Genomic DNA, 16,625 nt, shown 5'->3' with positions numbered 1-16,625 from the left:
AAGAGTGCACATCACCTTCGACTCTCACGGTGTTTCCAGACTTCTAAATACAAAGTTCAGTCATCTTAATTTGTATATGTGTCGATAAAGTGAATAAAACAGGACCCCAAGTGGAATGATAGATTACACTCTCCATGACCGACAATGGTACTGGGTTAAAAGTCATTATTCATCATCTTCTTCCTCAACCTAAATTTATGGTTTTTCCCTATTTCGACCACTTATTTTCAATCGTTCATAACTTACTCATACTAAATCCAAATTGAGCATATGATATGTCAAATTAAAGATTATGAACTAAGCTTTCAAATCATATAAAAACTATTTCCATAAAATAAGATTTGGTTGTTTAAAACTTGGTTCAAAGTCACAATCCAAACATGTAGTTTTAAAACTAAGGTTTTATTTCTTCTTCTATTTGCAACGAAACTATATGTAATGAAATTTCACTAAATTTAATGGACATGTTTATGACATTATAAGAAATGTTTTCATATAAATAATTCAACCTTAAATATGTCATACCGTAGCCTCTAAATTAAACATGTCAAAAGATCTTTTGCACGTAGACTTTTCACAATCCTAAATTAATGTATGTAAACCCTTATTTAAAGAGCTTTCACATAGGAAGTTAATTAAATTTGCTGAAGTTGTGGTGGTGGTGGAAAGTTAACTAATAATTTACCACCCACCCATGTGGACACAACATGGGTCATAAGGGGTTATCTACTACCAACATGGACATGATTCGCGGTGCTTGCCAAATCCGTCCTTTTGTATTTCTCCTTTTTTGTTTAATGAAATTTGCTCCAAAAAAAGAAAAAAGAAAAAAAAGAAGCAAATAGACAAATAGACAACCATTTTTATTAGTGGGGCATCTTTAGCGCATTTCCTATGACTTTAATGTAACTCGGTGCTGAGAAATTAAAAGGTAAATAGAAAACCATTTTTATAACTTTTTTTATAATTATGTTCTAAATTGAGGATATTTTTATAAAATAATGATATTTTTATCTCTATTTTATAAAAATATCCTCCATTTAACTAAGAAGTTAAAAAACAAAAACAAAAAATGGTGTGTTTATCATTTTCCCTTCCTTGAAATAAGCTTCGTTTTCCTTCTCTCAAATCGAAGTTGTAATACAATGATGTACCATTTTCCTTATTATATAGTTATTGAAGTCGAATTTCATTTATTTATTGTCAGAACTAGTAATCTGACTATGTTTTCCCAATCGTGGGAACGTAAAATAGAACTGCTTTAATCACCGCAGTCCACAAACTGGTAGCTCACGATAAGGTGGCCCTGGGCATTTCCTTTTCCATCAGTGTCTAGTTTTTGAAACACTCCTGCATCCAAATCCAGACCCCCATTGCTGCATTGATCCACAATTCGCACTGTTTCCTGAGCATTTGTTCCGCTGTTTGTGACCTGCATTGAAATATGGACGCAATTTCAGTGATTTTCTTCTGACTTTCCCTAAAACAAATTATGCCATCCCTTTAATCATGCATTTATTATTTCTTTAGCCTTCAAGTGCTATTTCTGAGGAGAATTTATATTTTGGAGACCTTTCAATACAATCCTTTTCAAGGAACCCTGTTTATTAGGTGTAATTTCAATATTTGCGGCCTAGAGTCAGAGCAAGTACAAAGTCTTATGGCTTAAAGGTTTCTACTTTATATCTCTATATTTTTATTTTGTACCCTCTCTAATATCTGAATTTTAAGATTCATCGAGAGTGCAAGTTTAATAATATTGGTAATTTAATTAGTATTTGTGGGCAAATTGAAATTTGTGATCATTTAAGGTGCAAAAAAGCATGTGGAAGTTTATGGTAGAAAAATCCACCATATTTATTTTCTAGGAAAAAGTTAGTTTGCCTCCTAATATCGCTACAAAATACTATTGGACAAAAAATAAAAAAAAAAAATTTACTTACTGATTAAGAAAATAATTTTAAGTATATTGATATATTTTGTTTATAAATATTTAAATATATTAAAAAATTTAAAAATAACTGGACAGCAAGCCTAAAAGTAAGAGCTAGGCAGCATGGTAGCTAGATCCTTATTTTCTATCCAAATCCAAAATCGGTGACTTTTATGCTTTTAATAACCGAATGTTGTTTGTGGGTACGTTTCGTCCGGCTGCATCAATTTTATTTTGTAAATATATTATAAAAGAAAAATATATATTATCTATAAAAATGTACCACAAAAGTATGTCCTGGTTTCCTTTAAAGAAGCTGATGCATGCTGATACTGATGCAAATAAATAAATAAAAATTACTGATTTCGTACTTTAAAAGGTGATTTTGTTAATAAATACTTCAAAATCACTTTTAAAAAAATGTGTAGACACAAAAGCCCTTGTTTTTACTTACCCTTAGGCACTTGCCACAAGATTCTTGCCCGCGAGGTCCGACCGGTCCACAAAAGGCCGTCCAACCATATTTGCTGCGCCATGCCAACGGCTTGTTGGCATCCCATGTCGAGCAGTATGCACTCACAGCATTCAAGTCCCACCCATTCTGCTCTGGGTTGTAGAAATGGTACGTTGCTCTCACATTAGAGGCGCTCTCCCCACCGCCACTGCCACTACTCGATTGACAATTGCTCTGACAACCTTTAGAAGGGGAGCAATAGTCATCAGTAGAGCCACAATAACCATACTGGCTACAGCAAAGGTTGTTGGAACATGTTTTGCCGTCAGCTTGGTTCCCACACTGTTGGGCAGTGGAGGCAGCAGCAAACAGGCAGAAAGAGAACACCAACCATACACAAAGCCTATCCATTGTGGTGCTTAATATTTGAGTTCCATACTAGGGCTCAAGGGTGCTTGAATTTATAGGGAGGATCGAAGTAAGAAGTATAACCACGTAATTAAACATGCTTATCAGGATGAGAAAGTGTGACGTCAAAACAGTGTGTTGGGACAACTTCTTGAATTGATCTTAGCTTGACCGGAATGAGTTCGGATTTTAGCCAAAGGGTATGGAGAATGATTTCACCATTCTGGCTTGATTGGTGCAATTATATGAGAGAGAGAGAGAGAGAGACAGAGAGAGAGTTAAGGAAGCTGCAGTTACGGTCAAGATGGGCAACCGGGTTTGCGTCATCAACCGTTACGCTTCTGGTCAATAAATTGAGGCGTATGCTTTTATTCGATGGAGTTGCCCTACCATTCCTTCTGAGAAACAGAAAGAATTCATGAGAATTTTCCATGTAACTTGGGCAGCCGACTGGAGGGAATCTTCGTTAATTTTTTTAACCATTTGTTGCATTGCAATTTCTGTCTCTAAGCGTCGTATATAGATAAAGGAATGTGGTTCACATCATGTTTGTAATTTTTTATTGCTCACCTCCCCTTAGCGTTGCTTGCGTATGTAGTCTTTAAGTCTTTAACGTAACCGTAAACGTGGTCAATTAGGAGCAAAAATTCTTTGGGTGGGGGGGGGGGGGGGGGGGGTCATTTCCGCGGCCCAATTCTATGGACTATGGAATAAAAGATTTCTGGGGAAAATACACAACCACTCAAACTATCAACAATTTACAATCACCCCTCAAGCTATGAATTTTGACAATAATTATCACAAATTACTAAAAAATTGCAATGTACCTCATCGAGACCAAAGAAAATTACTATTTTATTTTTCTAAGATAAAATTTTTGTATAAAAATATAAGTAAAAAAATAATTTTTTAGCAATATAATTTTAAAATAAAATATAACTTTTGAATTAAAAAAAAAAAAAAAACTATAGACAATGCTAGGGGCCACCCAGCATGTACCGTCAGGTATGCCCCTAGTGTATTTGAAATTTTTTTTCTTTGATTATTTTTAAATATTTTTTTAACATCCTTATTTATTAAGAAAAAATCACAATTTTACAAATAGTCAATTCTTTAACTATTAAATAAAAAAATCAAAATAACTAAGCAATAACTTTGAACGGTAATATTGAGGAAACTATCTTACGACTATTCACAAAATAATTTACTATTATTCACAACTTTAAATAGTATTTTCCTAAAACTATATACAATAATTAATTGATTGAATAGTAGTGATTACAAGCAAATAAAATAAAAACTACTGTATACATAATTAAAAGCTTTTCAAATAGAGTGGCACTTTAGGCCGGATGGGGGTGCCAAACATGTTTTCCCACCAGCCAATAGGAACATGCCACATAGACATTCTATGGAAGAGCGAAATTATGAAGGTTAATGCACCGAATCTTGTCACTTAGAAGAATCACTTCTTTCCTTCTCTCTCTCCCTCTCCCTCTCCCTCTCCCTCCCGAATCTGAGTTTCTTTCAAGCCCCCATTTACTCTCCACTCCACCACGTTGAAAGCCCCGAAGAAATCATCTTCAGTGATGGGTTCTTCAATTACTATGACTGGTTTTGAGTGTATGTGTTATAAAACTTGTGTTTTATAGTTACAAAAAATTGCCAAGATTTAATAAGGAAATTCACTGTTTAATATTCTATATATATAAGACTTATTCACAGAAAACAAAAGCACGTACTTCTTTTCTGTTTGTGACTCAAAAAACAGAATGCTCAAGATTACATCAGAAGCAACATATGTATATAACAGCTATGATCACAAGACCAACATTATACCAACATAGATCCATCTATCAATATACAGCACCTTCCAGATCAGATATAACGCACGGATCAACAAGATAAGCAAGAACAGATATATCAAGAGATTACAGTAATCACATATGAACAAGAAAATAAAAGGAAATAGAAAAACAAGGAAAGAACACACCGAGATACGTGGTTCGACCCTAATGGTCTACATCCACGGCAGGAATGGCCTCAGAGATCTTTATTGATGAATCAAATCAATCACAGAGAAGACTCAGTTCAGATACATACAGAAACATTCAGATCTCACAAAGAAATCACACCAATTTCTTCCCTCAAGCACAAACCCTAGAAAAAAACCCTAGAATCGCCCCCTTTCCCTCTCTGCCTCTTATTCTCAGCCGATACACACAATGAGCTTTGCATTAGGGTTACAAGAGAACAAGATATATATATATATATGTATATATATATATATATGGTGCATCAGGATTGTAACACGTGTATTGGATCCAACGGCTCAGCTCATATACTCGGATTAAAGGCACAAGCTCCTCACGTGCCTGTTGTAAGCAGATTTAAGCTTCACGGGACCAGTTCGAGCCACAAGGTCATCATACACTTAAACACAGAATAAACCATTAGTAATTAAATAACCAGCAGATAAGAAAATGATTTGACATACATATTATAGTATGAAATGAATATCAAGCAATATTTTGAGAGGAACTCCATAGATTTCAAAAATATGAATGCAAGAAACTCCATAGATTTTTGGGCTGATTCCCCAAGTTTTATTCATATGCTCAAAGAGATCATTAACAAGTCCAGCTGCAGGCACACAGAACCTGATGAAGGTTATTTCATCAAGCCTTACTTGATTTGCTCCCAATCTTAGCATGGATCAAAAGACATCAAGTGCTTCTTCTCCACGTCCTTGTTTTTTTTTTTTTTTTTTTTTTTATTTTATGAGCTCCACATCCCTGCTTTGCTAAACCCGTGATGATGCTAGTCTAAGAAACATAAATGTGTATGATTGCATTGTTTAAAGACACCGATAGGTTCCATCACGCAGAAAGGAACACGGATGGGGAAGGGAGAGAGAGAGAGAGAGAGAGAGAGAGAGGGTGAAAGGTGATTCTTCTGAGTAATTCAATGCATTAGTTTTCATTTTACTCTCCCATAAAATGACTACGTGGCATATTCCTATTGGCCGGTGGAAAAACATCTTTGGCACCCATCCAGCCTGAAGTGTTTTCCCTTCCAATATGTTGATAAACACAAATTATTATATTTTAGAGCTAATGCGGGCATGATGTATGCACCGTAGCAGCTGGGCGAAAAAAGGTAGCTTTTTACAAGCAGATAGTTTAATTATAAAGTACTTGTCATGGTGAAGTATGGGCCAAAATTGAAGAAAGGTCAATGGGCGGAAAAAATGATGTACATGAGAAACCAACATGGTAATGATATTGGCGGGTAAAAGTTAAAACTAAGTCAAACTCATCGTTTGAGAAATTCAGTAAGTATGCTAGGAGTTGCCATAGTTGATAAACAAATCATACCAGATAGAGCTTATCTCGTGAGAGATTCATGCTGACAAAATAAATCCCGCCGAGAGATTCATGTAGACAAGGAGAATGGCTCCTCCAAATGTGCACTTCAAACCCTATAAATATACCTTCTTCATGTACACATTACATAGATTTCTATTTCAGTTTTGTTAGGTATAGTCGAATTCACAGACGAATTTATGGATACTGCTAACGTGGTGGGACAAAAAAAAAAAAAGAGCAAGAACAAGCAGAGGACAACGAAATCCGATTTCAACCCCAATCTCTCACGTCTCTCTCTCGTTTTTTAGATCCCGATGTCATTTACATTGTGGTTGACGCCTAGCCCCTTCAGATGAGCCAAATTTGTTAAAAAGAAAAGCTTGCTACTCTTCCAGCACTTTTCTTGTGTTTATAAGAGAAAATAATGGAGAAAAATCATGGGATGAAAATTCTTTCAAGACCCATCAAAGTCGATTTACACTCAGAAGCCTAATCTATAAAAAGAAAATGCCCAGAAACTTGAAACATAAGAAGTTCAATAAACTACAGTGTTAGTTCTATTACATTGAATAATTTGTATTTAAAGAAACCTAAAAAGCTAATAGATATAAAAAAACAAAAAATAAATAAATAAATAAATAAACAAAGGAAATCTCGATGTAAAGGACCCAAAAAAAAAAAAAAAGAGAGAGAGAGAATGTCTTAAGTAATTACCTTTTTAGACAACATCACTATGTTTGCGCTTAAGAATTTTCCTGATATCTGTCCTTCCTAAGAAATCAAGCAATTTACTGCTACACAACATTCTTCACTGATATCTCTCATTGATCCACTCCCTCTCAAAGAAATCAAAATGCGGTTTGCTTCTATAATACTGTCAATAGAGAGAGAAGCATTACATAAGTGAGAGTGCATAACTAGATAGGTTCCATAAGAGTTCAATAGTAAAAAAGAAAACTGAAACTCAAGAACTTTCTTAGCCTTTTTCCTCATATTTGCCAACGAAGCTTTTGATTTGTTGATTTCTTCCCTTTCCTTATGGAATGGTGGGGAGACATGTTAACGACTCCGAGGACATGATCATCTACAACTCCCTACACAATGTAGTCAATTTTGGGTGGTCTCCCTTAGATTTGAAGGCGAGGAATGTTAAAGCAAAGCCGGAGAGCTCATGTTGGCATTTTGTTCCTACCCATTCTGTAACCCATCCCTTCTCCTGTCATAATTCAAAAAGTACTATTTCCATCTATTTCATTTCCTGCCTATTCCGCAACCCAGCTTCTCCTAATGCTAAACGCACTGTCTTATTAAACACCTGCCATGTCATGTCAATTCATGCACAAGGGTGCACGAAATTGACTGAAACTAGAGTTTTTCTTTTGATTCATTCAGAGACTCCAGCTTCTCCTGTTGAATCAACCCAAGTATGAAGGGCTGCACATGTGCACCGTTTCTTTCTTTGTTGTATTAGGCACCGAATTCTGCAGCAAATATTGATCAACAAATGCTGCACCGAATTGAAGGCCATCTTGGTCAAGAATGGTGGCAATTTGTCCCCCATAATTTCTCCTATAAAAGGAGATGAATTGTGAAGAGAAAATTATCCTCACTGAGGTGAGAGATCAGGCAGAGGGTTGAGGGCGAAAATGGGTTCTGGGGAAACCCAGAACGGAGGCCATTTGAGAGAGATAGAGAGATGCTGAGAGTGTTTGTAAAATTGTACAAACATAGTAAAAAATCGAATTTCCGCTTCAGTGGACGTAGGCAGTTGCCGAACCACTTAAATATTGTCTCTATCTATTGTGGGTGTGATTTCTGGGTGGCCGGAAGCGCAACATCTCCTACATACTTAACCATCAAAGGCATCCTTCATTAGGATTAACTGAGGTCATTTATTTATCTTATAGGAGGCTACTGGGGGTGTTGCATGCACCGCTGAAAATTGTCTTAGCAATAGACACCATCAATGGGAACGAAAACTTTCCTGCAAAAAATAATGTGTTTTCAAGGCTAGAATTACATGCCTATAACCACGCATTCCAAAACATTTTCCAATCTAGAGGTTGTCACAAATGGCTAACCAAGCGGAAAGAAGATTCATTAAGATGAAGGAGAAGCTAAAGAGGATGACCTTAGCCATGGAAGCTTTGAAAAAGGTTAATGAGGCATTAAAAAGAGGCCTATAAAGCAGGGATGTAGAACCAAGCAGGGATGTAGGTTCTCAAGGAGGTGGAGATCCAGGCCATGACAGAGAATGAGACGACGACTCTTAGAGCAATGGGGCACCAACTGAAAACTACCAAGATGAGAAAAGGAGGATCCACAACAACCTGGTGGACCTAATGGAGAAATATAAGGAGATGGCTAAACGAGTCATAACACACTCATAAGTAGACAACCTTTTTAATAGCAAGGATCTATTTTACAACGGGGAAATAAAGATGGTCCATTTTCCCCCCCGAAGCTTACAGTGCCACAAATAAACCTCTACAACGGGTCAAATGATCCAGTGGAGCAAATTGAGACTTTTAAGTCCCACATGACCCTACACGCTTCCCCAGAGAAATACCATGTTTCATCTTCACTCTGACCCTCAAAGGCACATCTAAAGGATGGTTCAGGAGTTTGTAAATCAAGTCAATCATCAGTTTTAAGGAATTTGGTTGGCGACTAGTTACACAATTCATGACTAGCAGCAAAAGGAGGAAGCAATTGGTTGCTTACCTCCTTACCATAAAACAACACGAGGATGAAACATTAAAGGAGTACATGGCCCAATTCAACAATTAGCGGTTGATAAAGGACGACAAAGACGAGAAAACAACATTAGTCTCACTATTGGGTGGCAGATGGCCCAAAAGCCTTTTATGTTAGAGTGCACGGAAAACTCCAACTACAATGAGAGAATTTATGGTTTGAGCAGATGCCTTCATCAATGCTACGCATATGATGAAAGCATTAACTTATTCATGGAAGGCAAAGGTAGACAAAGCAAAGAGAAGGAGGTGAAAGGTGACCAAAATCGAAAGCAACAATCGAACTAAGGAGGAAATGTAACCCCTAACATGCTTTAAGTATCTTGTACATGTTTTCTATTATTTCATGTGTGAACCTAATTTGTTGTTTTCATGTTGGTTAACTAGCTAGCATTTAGCAATCAATTCATGTGTAGGTTTTATTATAGGAAGCCAACCTAGGTTTAGGAATTTATTATGTTTCAACCAAATTTATTGAGATCAAATATAAAGTTTGAGGCTTGGATTTTAAGGAATCTTAAGGTTTGGACTTTGAGGTCTAGAATTCATGGAGAAGAGAATTGGGCTATGAAAGTAACATAGGACCAAAGAGACTAGCTCCAAACAATGACCCATACCCATGGTTCCAAAACCTAGGACCCGACCTGCTTGACACTATAAAAGCCCTATAAGCTGCTCAAACATACTCTTATGCACATACAAAAATTGGATGCCTAAGGTTTTACCAGAACACTCTTTCTCCAAGCCACATGCCCTCCCATGTCTAGCCACCTCCTGTTGCCATGTTGTGCACTACCCCTCATCACCGGTAAACCCCTTGAATCATTGAACTGATCACATACACACACGCTGGCGTTGCTCCACACCTTACACCTTCACATCCTAACTTTCTCTCATGCATTAAAACATGTATCACCTCATTTCCTTCACATTGCAACTGCTTAAAACTACCACATCGCTACCTCACTACCACCCAACAAGGCCATATAGCCTTGGGTCAAAAAACCCTAATCACCTCAGCCTCTACCCTTCTCAAGCATCTTCATATCACTCCTAGGTAAATGATTCACTATCTCTAATGTCTCTTTATATGCTAATAAACCTCCAACATAGTATGAAAGGAAAGAGGAAACCGAATGAATATGTTATATATGGATTTAGGGAAAAACCAAGTGTGTGCATGGCATGGTTTGATGGTTATATTACATACAACCCATACTTGTTGAGTGTATGATGGTTTAAGAGTGAGGCATATGCAAGTGTATGATCTATAGTACAAGTGAGATAGGGTGGGATGTTTGAAGGTGTAAAGGAGATGGTATCTACTCTAGGTTGGTGAGATTTTGGTTGGTCTATATTGCCGGTGTCCATGGAGGTAGTTTCAGGTTGAGAATCCATGAATCCTATTAGGATTATGTAAGGAATTTAAAGATGATGTCAAGTCAATGGAGGTGTTGTAACCAAGAGATGTTAACCCACTTGAGGCTTCAGGTAGTAGAGTTAGAAAGTCAAGTTTAGCCATTAAGGCTAGCAGTATCCTTTATACATTGGATAGTAGTTGAGTGAGACCCAAACCCAAATAGTCTAGGACATCTCAGATGGGAAGGCAAAAGGCCTTAGTCCCATCAAGATCATCCCAATGTACAACCCAACATGCTTAACAGTCCCTTTGGAGTCAACTATGACACTACGGAAATCATGAAGAATCAAATGAATATAGTCCAAAATTCTAAACTACTCCCTTACAGAGTCCCACTCCTAGCTAGTGTCATCCAAGGACCAACACGAACAAGAAAGTTAGAAAGTGTTTCTAGCAAGAATTTTGATCAGAGCCATAAAGAACATAAAGCAAGAGGGATCAAGAGAATAAATGTAGATAGAGAAGAAGAAGCACATAAAGCACAAAGTGAAAGAAAAAAATGAAAGAGAAAGAGAAGAAGAAGAAAAAGAAGAAATGAAAAATAAATAAAGTTGAAGTTATGGGAAGTCTAAATGACAAGACATGTGAGAAACTCAATCAACGAGAAAACGTCATGTGGTATAGTCAAGACACATTACGAAAAGGAAACGTGTCCAGGAAAGGGAAGCAATGGTAGAAGTTGAGAGAGAGAGAGAGAGAGAGAGAGAGAGAGAGAGAGAGAGAGAGAGAGAGAGAGATTTCCATCATAACATGTGTGGTGAGAATTTGCAAGATAACTGTTAAGATGAAATGTGCTACCAAGTGAAAGAAAGTGAGAAAGAGTCGACACTAAGTAAAATGCATCATTTGGGAAATCTACTAAGAAACTTAGGAGTTGTTAATTGACAAAGAATCCTACCCAATAGTACTCATTGTATGAGAGATTCACACCGATGAAACAATTCCCTCGGAGATATCTTCCTCAGAGGGATATGTCACTTTCAGTGTCGTACTTGATGAGGATGGTTCCTCAACATGTGCACTTCAAACCTTATAAATGTGCTTCGAGGCACACATTGCTTATTTAGAGAGTCCAACTTCTCTTACTAACTTAATTGTCGAAGACTTCCTTGCTAAGATCACTCGAGCTTGTCTATCTACTTTACAAGAGGCTATTGGGGGCATTGCATGTGATGCCCCATTCCTTGTGTAAAGGTCCTGGTAAGGTTCTGTGGTACCAAGGGTGCCAGTCTAAAGGTTAACACCTAGGATTTGGTTGAGTTAGGAGTGCCTCATCCCAATAGAAAATGCACGTGTTCATCACCTAATGGGTGGTAGACCGAATACAACTAGTCACCCATTGGAAAATACTAAGCACAACTCATAATTATGCATGGTTCCTATGACAAAGACAAGCCTCCATCCTCAAGGCTCGGCCAAGGTCAACTCTTCTTCCTAGGGCATCACTCATGGCTCCAACTCTACATCAAAGTCTATGGGTCCAAAGATGAAACCATAAGTAGGTTAGACAGCTATGACAAAACTGCTAATGAGAGATAATTCTCCTAAAAATGCAATTAATTTTTTGATGTAAATAGAAAAAGGACACATATATGCATGCTCGGTGATGAATCACCTTCGTGTAAAACTCATATACATATATATATATATATATATATAAGCACGGCAAGGAATCACCACCTTGCACAATTTATTTTAAAGCATAACTATTATTTAGGAGAGGAATCAACCTTCACTCCAGTAGGTGAAATCCATAAAGTAGAATTGATTCTAAAGGCACAATCATCATTACATGGAGGTTCATTACATATATATTCGTCACATAGGCATACGTCGCCTGATGGGCAAACATGGGATGAGCCGTGCTAAAGTCAAAATCAGGAAAATCCCTTCTACCTAACCAACCTGGTGCAAGTCAACTCGCCTGTACCCCAACACAGGTTAACCCTCACACAAAGACGACATGTTGCACTAAAGAAACTTCTACCCAGCCAGCAAACTCGAGGAGATCAACACGTAATACGTCAAGGCATTCTATATCCCGACTATTAGGTGAGGTCAAGCACAAAATCGCTCCACCCCAAACCATAGAGCATTCTTCTTCTCGTGTGGAGTTTGTGGCAACGTCTTGCAGGAAAGGTCTAGGAACTCCATCACGTCCCATGATTATTGACAAAAGGTTTTCAATCTCTCTCTCTCTCTCTCTCTCTCTCTCTCTCTCTCAAAGATGATAGTTTCTCACTTAAAGATCATAAATCAGTGAAAACAGCAAACACACTCAAAGTCTCAAAAAACAGGAAATGAACATAAGATAAGCATAATGATCAAAAAAGATTTATTCATGTTTAGAAAGAGGAAGGTTATAGAATATACAAATGTCTCTTAAATACAATTTTTCCCAAGTACTATCTTAGAAACTAACCTACCTCAGAGTTTCAAGTTCGCTACTTCATTATGTCGCTCCTTCCTTGCTTCCTCTGAAGAATCTAGCTCCACGAGATCTCAATTGTTTAGGATCTCTAAAGTGAAATTTTGTCCCATGTCTAAATCCCTTTTATAGGGTGGGACTGTCAAACTTCCTTCTAGCATACTTTTTACTCTAAGTATGCTCATATAGGAGTCTTTAGCCTTAACTATCATATTGTAGGATGACAGAGACAAATAGCCAGGACATGGTCTGCACTTTCTTATGACCTGCCAACTCCTCAGTCCTTCCTTTAACGAGGGTCTTCCATATGGCATTGGGTCATATCCTTCGATTTTGATTATATGACCTGCCAAGTCGTTACCCCTTATATGTACCCACTCCAGATGTGACCCTTCAGGTGGAGTGTGGGCTTTTGAATACGTCACTACGATTTTTCTAAGCATTTACAATGTTGTTGCAGAAAACTCCCATATCTACCTAGACTATCCTTGATCGTTGCTCGCCTTAAGTGGATAACTCTTGGTTATTAGAGTCACCCGCCTCTTCAGCTCCTTGTTCTCACCTTCATAATGAGTGAATTTTCTAGCTTGCCTACCATGAGGCAAGACACTCATCTCTACCTCGCACTGAGATATATCTGTCAAACCTTCACAAGGCGCTTACTCGACCACATGTTGGACTAACTACACTTTTCAATCACCACAACTATTTTCTTTACCAAACCAATGGAGTGTTCCTCATATTTTTCTCCACTCAACTTCATTGGTGGTCTATCACCTTGAGCTAGCAGGGTCTCACTAGTAAGCACCACTAAGATTTGTTTCAACAAAACTAAAAGAGAGCACATCAAGAGAAGGGTGGAGTTCTTAGACAATTACCTCAAAACAATAGATATAGTATGTGAAAAAAAAAATAAGAAATGGTAACAAGAGATGCCCGAGTCCCATAATTGGCTAGCCTAATGATGTGGTAAAGCAGTCCAACTATTGGATTACTTTGAATCACCCATTGTGAGAGGTTCGAGGTTGAATATTTTGTGTGATTGTGTCGAGGCAATGGTTGAAGATCTACAATCCCACATTCTACGCCTTTTCTAATACGATAGGGAAGCAAAAGTGACTTCCTAACCAAAAAAACAAAAAACACATACAACATTTTTGAAAAGTTGGAGGAAAAGAGATTAATTTGATAACTTTTAAACAAAAACTCTATGCTCAGTCCATTTTACAGACACTTTGCGAACAAACTCATCCTACATGCCAGCTCAAAAATGAAACGAGGCATATCAATGGAACAATGCATCTGAGCGGGAGAGAAAAAGAAAACATGGAGAGGGGGGCTGAAAATTAATCAAATGAATCGGTGCATTTCTGGAGGGTAATCTTCCATCGACTAAAAACACAAAATGAAATATTGCAGTTAACTATGGCAAATGGAGTCATGGACATCGACGGTGGTACTGGTGGTCTTTGTGGAAGGTTTGTTGGGAGAGCAGGCTTGTTCTGATGACATAATTCATAGGCCCCTCTCACATGCTTTGTGAGTTGGGTGATGACTATCCATCCCCCAATTGGAGCTACCAGTGAAGCTTTAATCTCTGCTACTCCATAAAACAGAGGATGAATTTCTGGGTTTTGCTCTCTGCCTTGAATGGCTGCCGAGAGGTTATATATATATAGTAAATTGTTTACAAGATAGAATTAGTTACAGAGTTTAAATATTAAAAAAGTGATAACGTTATCTCCTATAAACGTGGGCTTGCGATGACGGTATCCAAAGACGTTGGGATGAAGTTGAACTCGAAGCTGCTGGTGTCATTTGAAGTTTTGAATCTGGACTGCTCTTATCCTTATCACGCCCCTGCAAGTTCAACGTGGGAGATCTTACGTTGAGCTTGTCTCGCAGATGAGAGAAACGAATAGAAACCAATGGTTTAGTGAGTACATCTACAATTTGATCTTTACTGGATAGGAACCGAACATCCAATGATTTATTGTGAACTTTTTCCCGGACAAAATGGTAATCTATTTCGACGTGCTTTGTACGAGCATGAAATACCGGATTAGCCACCAAATAAGTTGCTCCTATGTTGTCACACCACAGGATCGGATGAGAGGGAATAAAAATCTGAAGTTCACGAAGCAAGGATAATAGCCATAAAGTCTCGGCAGTAGCGTGAGCAACAGCACGATATTCTGCCTCGGTGCTTGATCGAGCCACGGTGGGCTGCTTTTTGGAGCTCCATGAAATGAGATTGTGACCATAGTAGATGCAGTAGCCAGAGGTCAATTTACGATCATCAGGTGAGCCAGCCCAGTCCACATCGGAATAGACTGAGAGTTGTGTGGAGAGACTCGGTTTGATGAGTAAACTGAAATTAATGGAAAATTTAAGGTACCTTAGTATCCGTTTAACAGCAGTCTAGTGGAGATCCGTTGGCTTGTGCATGAACTGGCACACTTTGTTCACTGCAAAGGAGATATCTGGGTGAGTGAGAGATAGGTACTGAAGAGCTCCTACCACGCTACGGAATAAGGTCTCGTCAGAACAAGGGTTGCCATCAAAAAGTGATCATTGTTGGGAGGAGGACATCGGAGAGGACACTGGCTTAGCTTCTATCATGTTGGTGCGTTTCAAGAGATTAAGAATATATTGTCTCTGAGAAAGCAAAAGGCCTCCTGAAACAGAGATGACCTCCACGCCCAAAAAATAATTTAGTGGCCCCAAGTCTTTTACTGCAAAGTCACAGTTGAGTTGAGCAAGAAGATGAGTGATGGCATCTTCATTTGAATCGGTGATTAAAATATCATCGACATACACCAGTACATACATTGTAAGGGAGGCCGAGACATAGACAAATAGAGAATTATCGGACTGAGAATTAATGAAGCCGAGATCCACCAGTTTATCACTAAGACGTGAGAACCACGCCCGTGGGGTCTGTTTTAATCCGTATAAGGCCTTGTGCAGCTTACAAACATGAGTAGGATATTGAGGATGAACATAACCTACTGGTTGTTGCATATGTACAACTTCAGAGAGAAAACCATGGAAAAAAGCATTACTGATGTCAATCTGACGAACAGACCATTTGTTGGATACGGCATGACTGAGAACAAGCCGAATGGTTGTAGGCTTAATGACTGGACTGAAAGTGTCATCATGGTCTAACCCTTACTGTTAATGATAGCCCTTTGCCACTAGACGGGCCTTCCTTCATTCACGAGTACCATCAGAGGTGAGTTTTGTTTTGTAAACCTATTTGTTGCCAACCAGGTTCATGCCAGCTTTATAAGGGACTAAAGACCACGTACCTTGCTTCATGAGAGCAGAAAATTCTACATCCATGGCCTCACGCCATTCTGAGAATTTTTGAGCTTCAGAGTAACATGTGGGATCAGTGGTTATGGTGGAAATAACAAGGAGAGTAGTGGGCAGAGGATACCGGGTAGTGCCATCAAAAAATTGCTTGGGCTTCACAATATTATTCTGGAAGCGGGTGGTCATCGGGTGAGAACGAGATGGAAGAGGTTCAGACGGCAAGGCAGCGTCGGATGGATCAGGAACTACTGGAGAGATTCTCGATGATGGAGATGACGAAAACAGGGAAGGAGATGCAGTTGACGCAGTAGGAGAAAAAAGATAAGGAAGATGCTGACGTAGTTGTCGGTTCTGTATGTGATGCCGTAACGTGGGGGGATGAATGAGGGACAATGGCAGTAGTGTAGACGACGCTTAGAAGGAGTTTCGGCATGAACAGAGGAAGACGTTGGTGATGAAAACGGAAACACCGATTCATCAAAAATGACATGTCGAGACACAAACACTCTGCCAGACTCAGGATCAAGGCGTTTGTAA

The 16,625-nt window shown here is 38.4% G+C and overlaps 1 protein-coding gene across 1 annotated transcript; it reads right to left on the bottom strand.

The window, feature by feature from the left end:
* Positions 1-1,094: 1,094 nt before the first annotated feature.
* On the bottom strand, positions 1,095-2,829 carry LOC122315007 (pathogenesis-related protein PR-4-like). Its single transcript, XM_043130682.1, has 2 exons — positions 2,388-2,829; positions 1,095-1,432 (listed from the first exon to the last, which is right to left on the bottom strand). Exons 1-2 carry the CDS (start codon positions 2,796-2,798, stop codon positions 1,262-1,264), a joined length of 582 nt encoding a protein of 193 aa, XP_042986616.1. The 5' UTR covers positions 2,799-2,829; the 3' UTR covers positions 1,095-1,261.
* Between the last annotated feature and the right edge of the window lie 13,796 nt (positions 2,830-16,625).

Source organism: Carya illinoinensis, chromosome 7 (assembly GCF_018687715.1).
Source record: "Carya illinoinensis cultivar Pawnee chromosome 7, C.illinoinensisPawnee_v1, whole genome shotgun sequence".
Classification (NCBI taxonomy): Eukaryota; Viridiplantae; Streptophyta; class Magnoliopsida; order Fagales; family Juglandaceae; genus Carya; species Carya illinoinensis.
The sequence above is the reverse complement of the archived record's forward strand: the minus strand, read 5'-3'. Positions and strand labels throughout refer to the sequence as shown.

What these genes read in the sequence shown, in the direction of transcription:
- LOC122315007 (XM_043130682.1), bottom strand. Translation starts at nt 2,798, where the DNA reads ATGGATAGGCTTTGTGTATGGTTGGTGTTCTCTTTCTGCCTGTTTGCT. An exon ending in CTTGTGGCAAGTGCCTAAGG is followed by an intron (nt 1,433 to 2,387) that starts GTAAGTAAAAAC and finishes ATTTCAATGCAG; the next exon opens with GTCACAAACAGCGGAACAAA.